The sequence below is a fragment of the Bos indicus x Bos taurus genome, chromosome 3 (assembly GCF_003369695.1).
Source record: "Bos indicus x Bos taurus breed Angus x Brahman F1 hybrid chromosome 3, Bos_hybrid_MaternalHap_v2.0, whole genome shotgun sequence".
Classification (NCBI taxonomy): Eukaryota; Metazoa; Chordata; class Mammalia; order Artiodactyla; family Bovidae; genus Bos; species Bos indicus x Bos taurus.
Genome location: NC_040078.1, coordinates 9,857,442 through 9,871,129, shown reverse-complemented (window position 1 = coordinate 9,871,129; position 13,688 = coordinate 9,857,442). Strand labels below are relative to the sequence as shown.

At 51.3% G+C, this 13,688-nt stretch overlaps 1 protein-coding gene across 1 annotated transcript; it reads left to right on the top strand.

The window, feature by feature from the left end:
- SLAMF8 (SLAM family member 8) lies at positions 1–10,920 on the top strand. Its single transcript, XM_027528945.1, has 5 exons — positions 1–785; positions 3,269–3,595; positions 7,943–8,248; positions 8,330–8,434; positions 10,199–10,920. Exons 1-5 carry the CDS (start codon positions 746–748, stop codon positions 10,261–10,263), a joined length of 843 nt encoding a protein of 280 aa, XP_027384746.1. The 5' UTR covers positions 1–745; the 3' UTR covers positions 10,264–10,920.
- The last annotated feature ends 2,768 nt before the right edge of the window (positions 10,921–13,688 follow it).

Below are 13,688 nucleotides of genomic sequence, written 5' to 3'. Positions count from 1 at the left end.
GCGTGCCCTGAGCACACAGAAGGGAAGCTTCCCCACACTGCCCGTGGTCAGAAAGCCCTGAATGGGAGTCTGGTCAGCTGCATTGCCCACATAACCACAGCAAGTCCGGGAGGACGGATGGAACAGCTTGCCTGCTGGAGGATCGAGCACAACGTGAAAGTGTGGAATCGGCAGTTCTGAGAAGAGGCGGCACTGCTTGGTGTGGTTAGAGAGCGGAAGGGCATGGGACGCCAGGCTGGAGAAGCAGGCTGGAGTTGGACTTAGGAGAGCCTTGTATCTTAAGCCAACAGTTTAGTTGCCCTTGATCCTGAGGGCAGCTGGAGGCCATGGAAAAATTTTAAGCAGAGGAGAAGTGACAATGGGAATTGCAGTTTAAAGGGTTTTCCGTGGCTTCAACAGGAAAGGAGGGGCAGCCAGGCAGCGTGGGATGCGGGGCTGCCCAGAGAGACTCAGTGAGGAGGATGTCGGCTTGTGCGGGGGTGCTTGCCGCCTGCCTTAGCTAACCATAGGCATTTGAAAGAGGCTGACTTACAAGAAATGGCTCCTGAAAGAGCCCAGCTAAGTCTGAAGCCAACTTCCACTTTTCTCTGGATATTTTCACTTTCGGGGCATCTTGTTCTGAGTCAAGATTCCTCCTTCTGAACATGGGACTTTCCAGAAGGACCACAGCTCCTTCCGAGCATCCACTTGACCTGGGATGTTCTGGATTTGGGTCATTGAGGGAGTTCGTCTGCCTCTCTGAAGTATGGCTGTGTGGTCTCTGTGGAGTCTGCTTCTCTGGGAAGGTAAGTAGGGCAGGCCTAGCCTCAGAGAACTGAAGGCCCCTCCCCCTTCCAAGGGAGAACTCAGGAGCTGAGGAGGGGTAGGGAAGATGGAAGTAAGTTCTCAGGCAGCCTTGAAAGCCAGGCAGGAGCAAAGAGACACAGGATCTTGGGAAGAAGGGTGGAAGCACAAGGAGCCTCTGTGTCCATGAGACATGAACTGTTTTGTGGTCCAGGGAGGTTAAAACTGAAGCTGGTAGGACCATTGGTTTTGTTAGATATAGTGGTGAGAACATGAGGGTCTGGCAGCATGCAAATTCTAAATACAGTCTGGGAGGAGCAGGGGGGGAGTGGGGCTCTTGCAGTCTAAGGACTTCTTTCCAGCTGCCTGTGGGAAACCTGAGCCCCTACCCCAAGGTCTGTGGAAGTGGACACTGAGGAGAGTAAGAGGCAAAAGCAAGTTAATATAGTGCATGCAGATTCCGGGTGGCCAATAACAGTGTGATGTCAGAAGAGACCTCAGGTCTCCTCAACACTGGGTGACACCCCTTGCATCCTGTCTGATGCCTGACACCCCCCCGCCCCTGATTGGTCAACAAGTGGTCAATGTGACAAAAGCCAGCAGTGCTAGGCCAGGGGATGAGAGTTGTGGGGTGCAGCAAAGACTCAGACTCTTCTGTTTGCATCAGAGACTCACAAGGCCTTTGAGACAACTTTGGGTTTCCCACCTGAGTTCCTGGCTCCAAAAATCTGCAAGTGTCAACATCTCTAAACATGTCAAGGAAGTCCTGCCCCAAAGAGGAAATCTGTTAGGTTTGAAAATCTTTCATATCCTTGGACATGGGAAGCTAAAATAATTTTTCTGAGTGGTGAAAGTACCACTGACTGAATGTACCCCCTTATTTTCTGGATGGGATGACAGAAGGGAGGAGAGTGCCCCAGAAGATTGCTCAGTTCATTCATGGCAGAGCTAGAGTAGAATAGAACAGGAGTCTTGATTGACATTCAATGCTGTGCTCTCTGGATGTGGCATCTCCGATGTGCATTAACTCTGGAGCCATCCCCAGTTCGGACTGAGGTGCCTGGGGCTGGCAGGGCAGTGAGATGCACTGGGGACTGGAGTTACAGTGGCTGGCTGAGTGGTCATCCAGAATACATCTTCCTAACCAACCTCCCAACACTTGGGTATGTTCCCTATCTGCACTCATTCTGCTCTGCACCCCTGCGCATTCCACTGAGTCAGGCGCAAGGGAAGTCCTCACCAATTTCATCATGCGGTAAGTAAACTTGCTGGCTTCTCCTGCATCCTCTTCCTAAACAGCAGTGGTCACGGGGAGCCCAAAGATCAGAAGAGGAACTCAGGGTCTCATGGGACTCGTAAACAAGCGGTAACATAGAGGAATAAGAGCATTTGTAGAGGTGGCCCCAGGCTGCTGTGAGAACACAGAGAGTTTGTAAACAGCAATGAGGAATAGGGGAGGTTGGGGAGGCGGGAATGCTTCAGGGATGAGCAGAAATTAGCCAGCAAAGGAGTCAGAGTGGGAATTCAAACAGAGGTGTCACCCACACACGTCGAACGCAGTATGTTCCCAACAAAACAGCCTCTTGCCATCTCACCTCCATTCTATTTCTCCTTTTCTGGATCATGGAGAATGGTACCTAGTGGGTCCCAAGGACCTGGGAGCCATCCTTGACTCCTCACTCCCTCACTCCCAGATCTAATTTGTTACCAGATCCCACTGACTACACACCTTAATCCCACGTCATTCCTCCCACTTCTGCCCATCCCCATTGCTCCCTTCCATGGTACAAGTTCCCATCACCCTCCTTGGGATTAGTAGCCAAAGCCTCAGCATTCCCCCACGTCCTCTGCATCCTCCATACCTCTGCTGGAGTTGTCTTTCTAACCATGGATCTAATCATGTCACTCGCTTACTTAAAACCTATCCGAGGTTCCCCATCACTCTAAGGATAAAGCCCCAACTCCAAAGCTGCTTTCAGGGCCTTGCAGGACCTGGCTCCGGCAGACTGCAGTGCAATGTCTTGCTCCCCTGCAGAGAGCTACTTTAGTTCCCTTGGTGCACCGAGCTCTCTCACCCTCCGGACCCTTGTGCTGCTCGCCCGGCCTCTAACACTGCCCAGTCCCCACTACAGGCTGCCCTCTGCTTGGCCTGGCCGATTCCCATTCCTCTTTCAAGTCTCAGCTTAACCTTCGCTTCTCTGAGCTCCTCAAGGCCAGGCCAGTTCACCCTATCACCATACCCATGTTCTCCCAGGGCACGCCTTTTGGCCATTGTGGCAGACTGCTTTCTTAAAAGTCAGAGCTCCGTGAGCCCAAGGACCAAATTCCTTCCTCACTGTTTTATTCCCAGGCCCTGGCACAGTGCCCCCTCAGCTTGGGTGGAGGAGGCATGGAGAGAAGGGCCCTCTGCTCCATAGCAGCTCAGCTGAGTGCAGGGAGAAAGAAGGTTTGGCACAGGCAGAGTGACGGAGCTCTGTCCTTTCAGCACTGCTTCCCATGGTCATCGCCAGTGCCCAAGTGCAGGGCCAGGTGGGCGGCTCGGCGCTGCTGGTGGCGGATCACCCTCCCGGTTTCCAAGTCCGAGAGGCCATCTGGAGATCCCTCTGGCCTTCAGAGGAGCTCCTGGCCACGTTCTTCCGGGGCTCCCCAGAGACGCTATACCACTCCCGCTTCCTGGGCCGAGCCCAGCTACACACCAACCTCAGCCTGGAGCTGCGGCCACTGGAGTCTGGAGACAGCGGCAACTTCTCCGTGCTGCTGGTGGACAAGCAAGGTCGGGCCCGGACCCAGACCCTGCAGCTCAAAGTGTACGGTGAGTGTGCCGGACGCAGATTCTCTGCCCCACGCCTTCCCATCAAACTCCGGGAAGGCATCTTGAGTCCTGGGAACTGGGGAGAGCGGAGTCCTAGAAACCTCTGGCTTCTGACCTCACGGCTGATTCAGGGAACAGTTGCTCCCCCACACCCACAGGTAAGAAAACTCCTGGGGCTCTCCCACGTGAGTTTCTGGCTGGGGCCACCAGACTCTGCCACTGGACAGCCCTGGTCAGAACTCTAGCTCTGTCTTCTTATCTCAGTGGCCTGAGAACAATACTTAGCTGCCTGACACTGAGCTTTCTCACTTGTAAAACCAGCACAGTAATATTATCATGAAAATGCCAATAAAGGTAAAATCAGTTGAGAAAGCGTCTAGGATAGAGGCTAGCCTGTGCGCGTGTGCTCAGTCCCTCAGTCGCGTCTGACTCTGCGATCCCAAGGACTGTAGCCCACCATATTCCTCTGTCCATGGGATTCACCAGGCAAGAATACAGGAGTGTGTTGCCATGCTCTCCTCCAGGGGATCTTCCCAACCCAGGGATTGAACCCACATCTCTTACATCTCCTGCATTGGCAAGCGGGTTCTTTATCCTGTAAGTCATCAGTTCTAAGATATCAGGTTATAAGATGTGCCATTATTTTATGCACCACAGAAAAGAAATGTAAATATTACAATGGAACTATGACACAACATTTTAAATTAAAAATTAAATTTTAATTAAAGTATAGAATTATTTCATATTTCTTTAAAGAACTCTTTTAGCCGTATTGAGAGATTTTAAATGTATATCATTCGAGGGTTCTCGTTATTATGTATTGTTGCAAAATAAACCATCCCCAATTTTACCAGCTAAAAACAACAACTCTTTTTATTTCTCACAACTCTGAGTTTCCAGGGTTCAGCTGACCAGCTCCTCTGCTCTACCTGGGTTTGTAGGGTCATTCATAAAGTTGCACTCACCACCTCACTGGTGTGACTGGATTCACTGGGGGGTGGATGAGTCTTTCCAGCAACTTTACCTCCACTTCCATCAGAGCCACTATCATCACAATCACCACCGCCAAGACAACCACATTCTCCACCCGACCATCACCCGCCCCACATCACTGCCTCCACCTTTACCCCTCTCCATCACCCCACCATCACCCATCCCACCATCACTGCCTCCACCTCTGCCCCCCTCTCCATCACCCCACCATCACCCGTCCCACATCACTGCCTCCACCTCTACCCCGCTCTCCATCATCCCACCATCACCCCCACCATCACTGCCTCCACCTCTGCCCCCTCTCCATCACCCCACCATCACCCCCACCATCACTGCCTCCACCTCTACCCCCTCTCCATCACCCAGCATCACCCATCCCACATCACTGCCTCCACCTCTACCCCGCTCTCCATCACCCCACCATCACCCCACCATCACTGCCTCCACCTCTGCCCCCTCTCCATCACCCCACCATCACCCGTCCCACATCACTGCCTCCACCTCTACCCCTTCTCCATCACCCACCATCACCCATCCCACATCACTGCCTCCACCTCTACCCCGCTCTCCATCACCCCACCATCACCCCCACCATCACTGCCTCCACCTCTGCCCCCTCTCCATCACCCCACCATCACCCCACCATCACTGCCTCCACCTCTACCCCCTCTCCATCACCCAGCATCACCCATCCCACATCACTGCCTCCACCTCTACCCCGCTCTCCATCACCCCACCATCACCCCACCATCACTGCCTCCACCTCTGCCCCCTCTCCATCACCCCACCATCACCCGTCCCACATCACTGCCTCCACCTCTACCCCTTCTCCATCACCCACCATCACCCATCCCACATCACTGCCTCCACCTCTACCCCGCTCTCCATCACCCCACCATCACCCCCACCATCACTGCCTCCACCTCTGCCCCCTGTCCATCACCCCACCATCACCCCCACCATCACTGCCTCCACCTCTGCCCCCCTCCATCACCCCACCATCACCCCACCATCACTGCCTCCACCTCTGCCCCCTCTCCATCACCCCACCATCACTGCCTCCACCTCTGCCCCCTCTCCATCACCCCACCATCACCCGTCCCACATCACTGCCTCCACCTCTGCCCCCTCTCCATCACCCACCATCACCCATCCCACCATCACTGCCTCCACCTCTGCCCCCTCTCCATCACCCCACCATCTCCCATCCCACCATCACTGCCTCCACCTCTACCCCCCTCTCCATCACCCCACCATCACTGCCTCCACCTCTGCCCCCTCTCCATCACCCCACCATCACCCACCATCACTGCCTCCACCTCTGCCCCCTCTCCATCACCCCACCATCACCCATCCCACCATCACTGCCTCCACCTCTGCCCCCTCTCCATCACCCCACCATCTCCCATCCCACCATCACTGCCTCCACCTCTACCCCCTCTCCATCACCCCACCATCACTGCCTCCACCTCTGCCCCCTCTCCATCACCCCACCATCACCCATCCCACCATCACTGCCTCCACCTCTGCCCCCTCTCCATCACCCCACCATCACTGCCTCCACCGTCACTACCTTTGCCTCCACCTCTACCACTGCCACCATATTTTTGCTGGTCAAGATAAAATGGCCTTTGAGCTCCTATTCATCTACCTAGTGGCTTGGTAAAGATGTGTCAGTGACCGCTATTTTAGTAAAACCTCAGAAATTTGGATAGAAATAGGGAAAAGAAAAGGCCCCAATGGAAGAATGGAGAGTAGAAGTGAGAGCTGGGCAAAAGGAATCACTGAGGGAGAGAGAGGCGGTGGTAAATTGGGAAAGAGAGAGACCCTCCCATGCCCAGAGGGAGATAACTGGGTCACCACTCGGTGAGCCCCTTGGGCTGCTAGTGTGTGACTAAAGGGTGCACACTGCCCTGACCCAGGCTGCACTGTTTGGCAAGCCAAGCGCCAGCTGAAATTCAACACCCTCTCACCTGTTACCCCTGAGCCCAAGGCCCTTGCCCAGTGAACAACCTTCACAACCATCCAGGCAGCCAGGGAGCCTCGCCCCTGTTCTGAGTCTCCGCTGCCGCACATGTGAAATAAGGACGTGGAATGTGATAATACATGCAGCACCCACACCACTAAGCTCTAAAATGCCTTGTTCTCAGCATCTGAATTACAGATTTTAAGGAAATTGCTGTTTTATTGCTTCCAAATACATAGCGTGATTAGAACTAATTGCACAAAGCTGCCAAGCAGCCATCCTTAGGAGCTCTGCTTTGACAATGGATGAGAATGATTTGAATTAGCAGATCAATTACCAGAAATGTCAATGGGTGTTTCTACTGTGCCTGATCATGTTTGGATGCAGCTTGTCCTCTTAAGTAGTGTAAATATCCCCCCTGTAATCTTTGTTTATACTATTAGTGCACCCAGCAAATCTTTTCTTTTTTCATATCACAAATCCCACCAGATTGAGCTGGCATTAATGAGGTTTTACTCTGCTTGACTCTGGAATGCTGTCAGAAACAGCCCTCCCGTTGTCTCCAGAATGGGCCCCCGCTGGCATTCATTGCCATGAGACTCCTGATCTACTCATCAACCAATATAGCAAAAGGGAGCCATGGTCTGGACACTAGGACACCAGTTTGGCCAGTGGCCCGGGTAGCTGAGCACCTTAAGAGTGAGGGGTATGGAAATCGCAAGGCAGAGCTCCCACCCACTTGTCTGCTCCTTCACAGAACTTTGCATTCTTGTAAGAATTTTCTTAGTTATTCATAGTCACTCATTAGTACGTCTTCCTCATCAGACTCCAAAAGCTCCAAAAACCCAGGAATGTGTTTGTCTTTGTGTCTACCTTAATAAACACTGATTGTCTCTCTGACTGATGTACCGTGTATCAGGGGAACACTGTGATACACAGAGTGCTTGGAGGGCTCGGAGCTGCACCAGGACTATCAGGGAAGGCTCCACGGTCAGAGCGGCAAGCAGTGTCTCCACACTGGGCCTTGAAGGATGGGTAGGAGTTCTCTAGAAGGATGAGAAACAACAGGCATGTGTGTACAGCTGAGCCGTATGGAAGATATGGAAAGGCATGACACATTTGGAAAACAGGAAATTAATCAGATGGGTGAGGAGGGGGTCAGCAGGAAGTATAGCTGGAAAGGTTGACATCAACTATTTGATGAAGGATGTTAAATACCAGACTTAGGAATTCAGCTTCTGTCCTGTGGGCAGTGGGAGAAAGACAAGGTTTTGGGGAGGCTTAGTCAGAGGCAGCTTCTAGCCCTGCATGGATCCCAGAGCTGGAGCTATGGGATCCACGCGCACAGCATCCCTTTAACCCATGTCGGCTCTGCTGTTCTTGCCCAGATGCAGTGCCCAGGCCCGTGGTCAAAGTGTTCATCGCTGTATCAGGGGATGCTCAGCCCCCCAAGACCTGCCACGTGTTCCTGTCCTGCCGGGCTCCCAACACCAGCGACATAACCTATAGCTGGCGACGGGAGGGAACTGTGGACCTTGATATGGAGCCAGCTGGCCTCTTCACGGATGGACAGGTGCTGAGTGTGTCCCTGGGACCAGGAGACAAAGGCGTGGCCTATTCCTGCATTGTCTCCAACCCCGTCAGCTGGGACCTGGCCACAGTCACCCCCTGGGAGAGCTGCCATCGCCAGGCAGGTATGCCGAGGGTTGGGGAGCAGTGGTTGAGGGGTGGTGAAGCTTCTGGTCCCCCTGTGACCGTGTCTCCTCCATGTCCAGCTCCAGGGAGGGCCTCCTACAAAGATGTGCTGCTGGTGGTGGTACCTGTCTCGCTGCTCCTGATCTTGGCTGGTCTGTCTGCCTGGCACTGGGGCCCCTGGTCAGGTAGGAGTCCTGTGGGGGCTGGGGATGGGCGGAGGAGGCAGGTCTGCGGAGGAGGAGGGCTGAGTTTGGACCTCCTCTTATTTAGGCTTCGTATGTTCTGCCCTCCTTACCTCTCCCACATCATCTCCTGGCCCTCTCCATCGAATATTCCGGTCTTCCTTCAGACTGAATTATTTGAAATTCCTTTAGCAGTTTTCAAATGTGCTACTCTCTCAAGTACCTCTGTAAGCATTTGCACATTCTACTCTCTCTGTCTGGAAAATATTTTCCATGATTTCCCGCCCAACTTGCTTTCTTCATTTGGCTGTCAGCTCCACCATCCTCAAGGCATGCCACCTCCAGGAAGCCTTCTGGAACTTCTCCTGCACACCCAGCCTGGGTCTGTGCCCCGCCTTGACCGTCCAATGCTCACCTCAGTCACAGCACCTACTGCCCTCACTCTCCATGGAGTTCTCAGCCCTCGAAAAACAAACTCTGTGTCACCTCCGGGCACCTAGCAAGGGTTCCTGGAACATAGCTGGTATCACTAAAGCTGTGTTGGGTGTAAGTCTAGGTGAAACCCAACCCCTTCTTGTCAACCATCCTAGGAAATGCTCCCTGAGAGAAGCACCTCTCTGGGCGGGAGCTCACAGGGCTTCCTTTTCCAGGAGAAGAGAGAAGGAGGCGTTCTGGGTTCTGACGTCTACAGCCAGTCCTGGGATGTGTTACCCCTGAAAGAATTGTCCTTGCTGACCTGGGCCTCCTGGACATGTCCATCCTAGGCTGTCTGGGCTGGTCCCAGGATGGAGATAGTGGGCCAGCAAGGAGAAGGAGGCATAAGACCCCATTACAGTGGATGTGTCCTCAAAGGCAAGAGTCTTGGCCCAGCAGCTGAGCATGCAGCTGGGCCGCCAAGCTGGCTCCAGCGTATTCTTTCCACTTGCAAAGGAGGGAGGAGGGGACAGCTGAGGTCACACTCCATCCAGGGGCCCTGTCTCCGCCTGAGAGCGTCTGGCCTGGCCCTTTGGCCCGAAGAGTCCCCAAGATTCATGGTAAGAAGGTAGAAGCCAGGAAAAGAGCAGCTTTTTGTTTTAACAGTTTTATTGGACTATAATTCACATATCATATAATTCATACATTTAAAGAGTAAAACTCAATGGCTTTTATTACAGTCACAGAGTTGTGCATCCATCACCACACTCAATTTGAGAACATTCTCATTACTCCAAAAGAAATTCCCAAGCCCCTTAGCCATCACTCCCTAACCCTTCCTTTCCCTTCCAGCCCCAAGCAACCACTAATCTCCTTCCTGTCTCTAGACTGTCTATTCTGGACATTTTATGTAAATGGAATCATAAACTGTATGGTCCTCTGTGACTGATTTCTTTCACTTAATCTGATGCTTTTGAGGCTCAGAAAAGAGCAGCTTTGTCCACCGAGAAGCGGCAGAGAGAATTTGACTATCTGGGAAAGTGGAAAGGCTACATTCAGGGCATCTGGAAGCCAGCCCTGGCTCTTGTCATGTGGCTTCTGCCAGTCATTAACTGAGTCTGTCCCAGCTCTAAGTTTCTATACCTTCTACAACTAAAAGTGTACCGCAGTTGCAGAGGAAGACTAGACATTAGGAAGAACTTCCTGTCCTTGAAGCATCTCCTTTTCCAGGGTCTTAGAAAACCAGGAGAGATATCCCTTTGCCCAAGATGATCTTGGACCAGGACAGTTAGGATTCAGGGGCCTTGGGTACAAACACTGGAGGAGTTACCTTCTTTCTGATCTCCTTGACAGGAAAAAAGAAAAAGGATGTCTGTGCTGATGAAGTGGATCAAGAGACAGAGAGCCCCCTCGTGTAGGCTGTGCCATGAGCAATGCCTGGATCGTGAGGAGCCCCACTGCCCAGCCACATGATGGTCTGGGATGTAGCTGGTGCCTGGAAACCACCTTGGACCTTGGACCTTCCATGAGACTCCTGTACCACCTCCCAGGAGTGGCCGGGGCAGTTGGCACAACCTTCCACACCCTCCCCCTTCTCTCTCTACTGGTACATGTTCTGGCCCTACTCTGGGCAACATGGGCCTAGCAGGACATCTCTTCAAGAACACCAGAAGTTCTCCAGGATCCATAGATTGATTATCCATAGCACTCACTGCCCATCCACTGTTCATGAAGTATTGTTATGGATCTGTTCCCTTTAAATTACATGTGGAAATCCTAAACCCCATCCCCAATATTTCAGAATATGACTGTGTTTAGAGATAGGCCTTTAAAAAATAAGGTTAAAAGAGGTCATTGAGATGACCCTAAGCTGATATAACTGGTGTCCTTACAAGAAGAGGGAGAGACACCCGGGAAGCATGTACACACAGAAGAAAACCATGGAAGGACACAGAGAGAAGGAAGCCCCTGAAAGCCAAGGAGACAGGCCTCTGGAGAAACTGAACCTGCTAACACCTCTGTCTTGGATTTCCAATCTCCAAGAATGAGAAAATAAATTTCTGTTAAGTCACTCATTCTGTGGTGTCTTGTTTTGGAAGCCCTAGAAGACCATGCAGGTCAGGAAGCAATAGTTAGAACTGGACATGGAACAACAGACTGGTTCCAAATAGGAAAAGGAGTACGTCAAGGCTGTATATTGTCACACTGCTTATTTAACTTATATGCAGAGTACATCATGAGAAATGCTGGGCTGGAAGAAGCACAAGCTGGAATCAAGATTGCTGGGAGAAATATCAGTAACCTCAGATATGCAGATGACACCATTCTTATGGCAGAAAGAGAAGAGGAATTAAAAAGCCTCTTGATGAAAGTGAAAGAGGAGAGCGAAAAAGTTGGCTTAAAGCTCAACATTCACAAAACAAAGATCACGGCATCTGGTCCCATCACTTCATGGGAAATAGATGGGGAAACAGTAGAAACAGTGTCGTACTTCATTTTCTTGGGCTCCAAAATCACTGCAGATGGTGACTGCAGCCATGAAATTAAAAGACACTTACTCCTTGGAAGGAAAGTTATAACCAACCTAGATAGCATATTCAAAAGCAGAGACGTTACTTTGCCAACAAAGGTCCATCTAGTCAAGGCTATGGTTTTGCCAGTGGTCATGTATGGATGTGAGAGTTGGACTGTGAAGAAAACTGAGCACCGGAGAATTGATACTTTTGAACTGTGGTGTTGGAGAAGACTCTTGAGAGTCCCTTGGACTGCAAGGAGATCCAACCAGTCCATTCTAAAGGAGATCTGTCCTGGGTGTTCTTTGGAAGGAATGATGCTAAAGCTGAAACTTCAGTACTTTGGCCACCTCATGCGAAGGGTTGACTCATTGGAAAAGACTCTGATGCTGGGAGGGATTGGGGGCAGGAGGAAAAGGGGATGACAGAGGATGAGATGGCTAGATGGCATCACGGACTCGATGGACGTGAGTTTGAGTGAACTCCGGGAGTTGGTGATGGACAGGGAGGCCTGGCGTGCTGCGATTCATGGGGTCGCAAAGAGTCAGACACGACTGAGCAACTGAACTGAACTGAACTGAGAAGACTAATACAACTATTAACCAGCCAGCATCAAAGGATTACCTCCAGCCTGGGTCCCAGCCTCTAAAAGACATTAGAAAATCACCTACTTCCAGTCCCAATTCCAGCCCCTGTTATCTGAGACCCTGATGGTTCCCCCAAGCCAAGGAATTATCATAAGAAAAGGTCTAGAACCTGATGAAGAGAAATGGGGGTCAAGGGTTTCTCTTTCTGGCCTTGAAGGACTTGCAGGTCATCCAAATTCATGGTCCTCATAGGTAATTTACAGTTCTAGATGATCAAAGGATGGTTGACATCTCTTGCTTGGGATGGGTGACATTTTGCAGGTAACATAGTTTTAATTGACATCTTCACCCTAAGACTAACTATCATGCCTCCTGCAGGAGCTGGGGTGGGGAGGGGGGTTGAGATTCTCTCCTCACTGTCTAGCACAGTGATCAGAAAAAGAGAGATTAAATTTGCCCCAGCCATGGGACTTCCTTGGCAGATTAGTGGTTAGGGCTCCATGCTTCCACTGCAGGAGGCACGGGTTCAATCCCTGGTTGGGGAACTGGGATCTCGTAGGCTGTGCACAGTCAAAAAATAAAAAATTGCCCAGCCAACAGGAAGTTCTTGCACAACTTGAAGAAAAGCAGCTCAGCTCAGAAAAAGTGTCTCTGTCTGACCCTGAGAGAGGGAGGATCCAGGAAAAGCTAAGCAGAAGGGAAACTGTGGAGGGAAAGTGTGCTGAGGCATCCTAGTATCTGTCATGTTCATCTTCAGATGCAAGCACAGATGATCCAAGTTCAAGGGACTCACCACTCAATGGAAAGATGTTCAAGGTCACTTCGAAAGGAGCGCATGTGGGAGGGAAGGTATTATTGCAGCCAGCTTTGCAAAACACAGCCTGCCACTGAGCAGTCACTGGGGAAAAAAAAAGAATTGAAGAGCTAAACTTACACTTGTTGTTGTTCAGTCACCAAGTCAGTTCTGACTCTTTGAGACACCATAGACTGCAGCTCACCAGGCTTCTCTGTCCCTCACCATCTCCTGGAGTTTGCCCAAGTTCATGTCCAGTTAATTGGTAATACTATCTAACCATCTTATCCTCTGTCACCCTCTTCTCCTTCGGCCTTCAATCTTTCCCAGCATCAGGGTCTTTTCCAGTTCGCATCAGGTGGCCAAAGTATTGAAGCTTCAGCTTCAGCATCAGTCCTTCCGAACAATATTCAGGGTTGAGTTTCTTTAAGATTGACTGGTTTGATCTCCTTGCTTCCCAAGGGATACTCAAGAGTCATCCGCAGCAGCACAGTTTGAAAGCATCAGTTCTTCAGCGCTCAGCCTTCTTTACAGTCCAACTCTCACCCCTGTACATGACACTTAGGAATTAGTAAATGGTAAGGTTCAGAGTTACTTCCTCCCAGGTGTAATAGGACTTTTTTCTGGGACGTCACGCAAGTCTTGATAATAGAGGAAGGAAGCATTGAAGAAACAGGGATAGATTTTGAAGTATTTTCCCAGGGATGCTTTAATCCCTCCACTCAGGATGTCAGCTCTGTGCAAGGAGCTTCCCTCTTCTCCCCAGTTCCTGGGCAGTCACTTCACCTTGGACAAATGGTCAGCTCAACTGGCCTCTAGAGTCACATGGCCACTCCTTCGCTCGACTGATCCTGGAATTTCCCTGTCTGTTGGCTCTGCTCAGAGGTCCTCTGCTGCTCAACGGCTTCTCCTAGACCTCACACTTCTTCTGCATCCACTACTCCCTCATC

Excerpts from the sequence above, each read along its gene's own strand:
- SLAMF8 (XM_027528945.1), top strand. The coding sequence starts at position 746 with ATGGCTGTGTGGTCTCTGTGGAGTCTGCTTCTCTGGGAAG. Across the intron at positions 786-3,268 it reads GAGTCTGCTTCTCTGGGAAG|CACTGCTTCCCATGGTCATC; the intron begins GTAAGTAGGGCA and ends CTGTCCTTTCAG. Across the intron at positions 8,249-8,329 it reads GAGCTGCCATCGCCAGGCAG|CTCCAGGGAGGGCCTCCTAC; the intron begins GTATGCCGAGGG and ends CTCCATGTCCAG.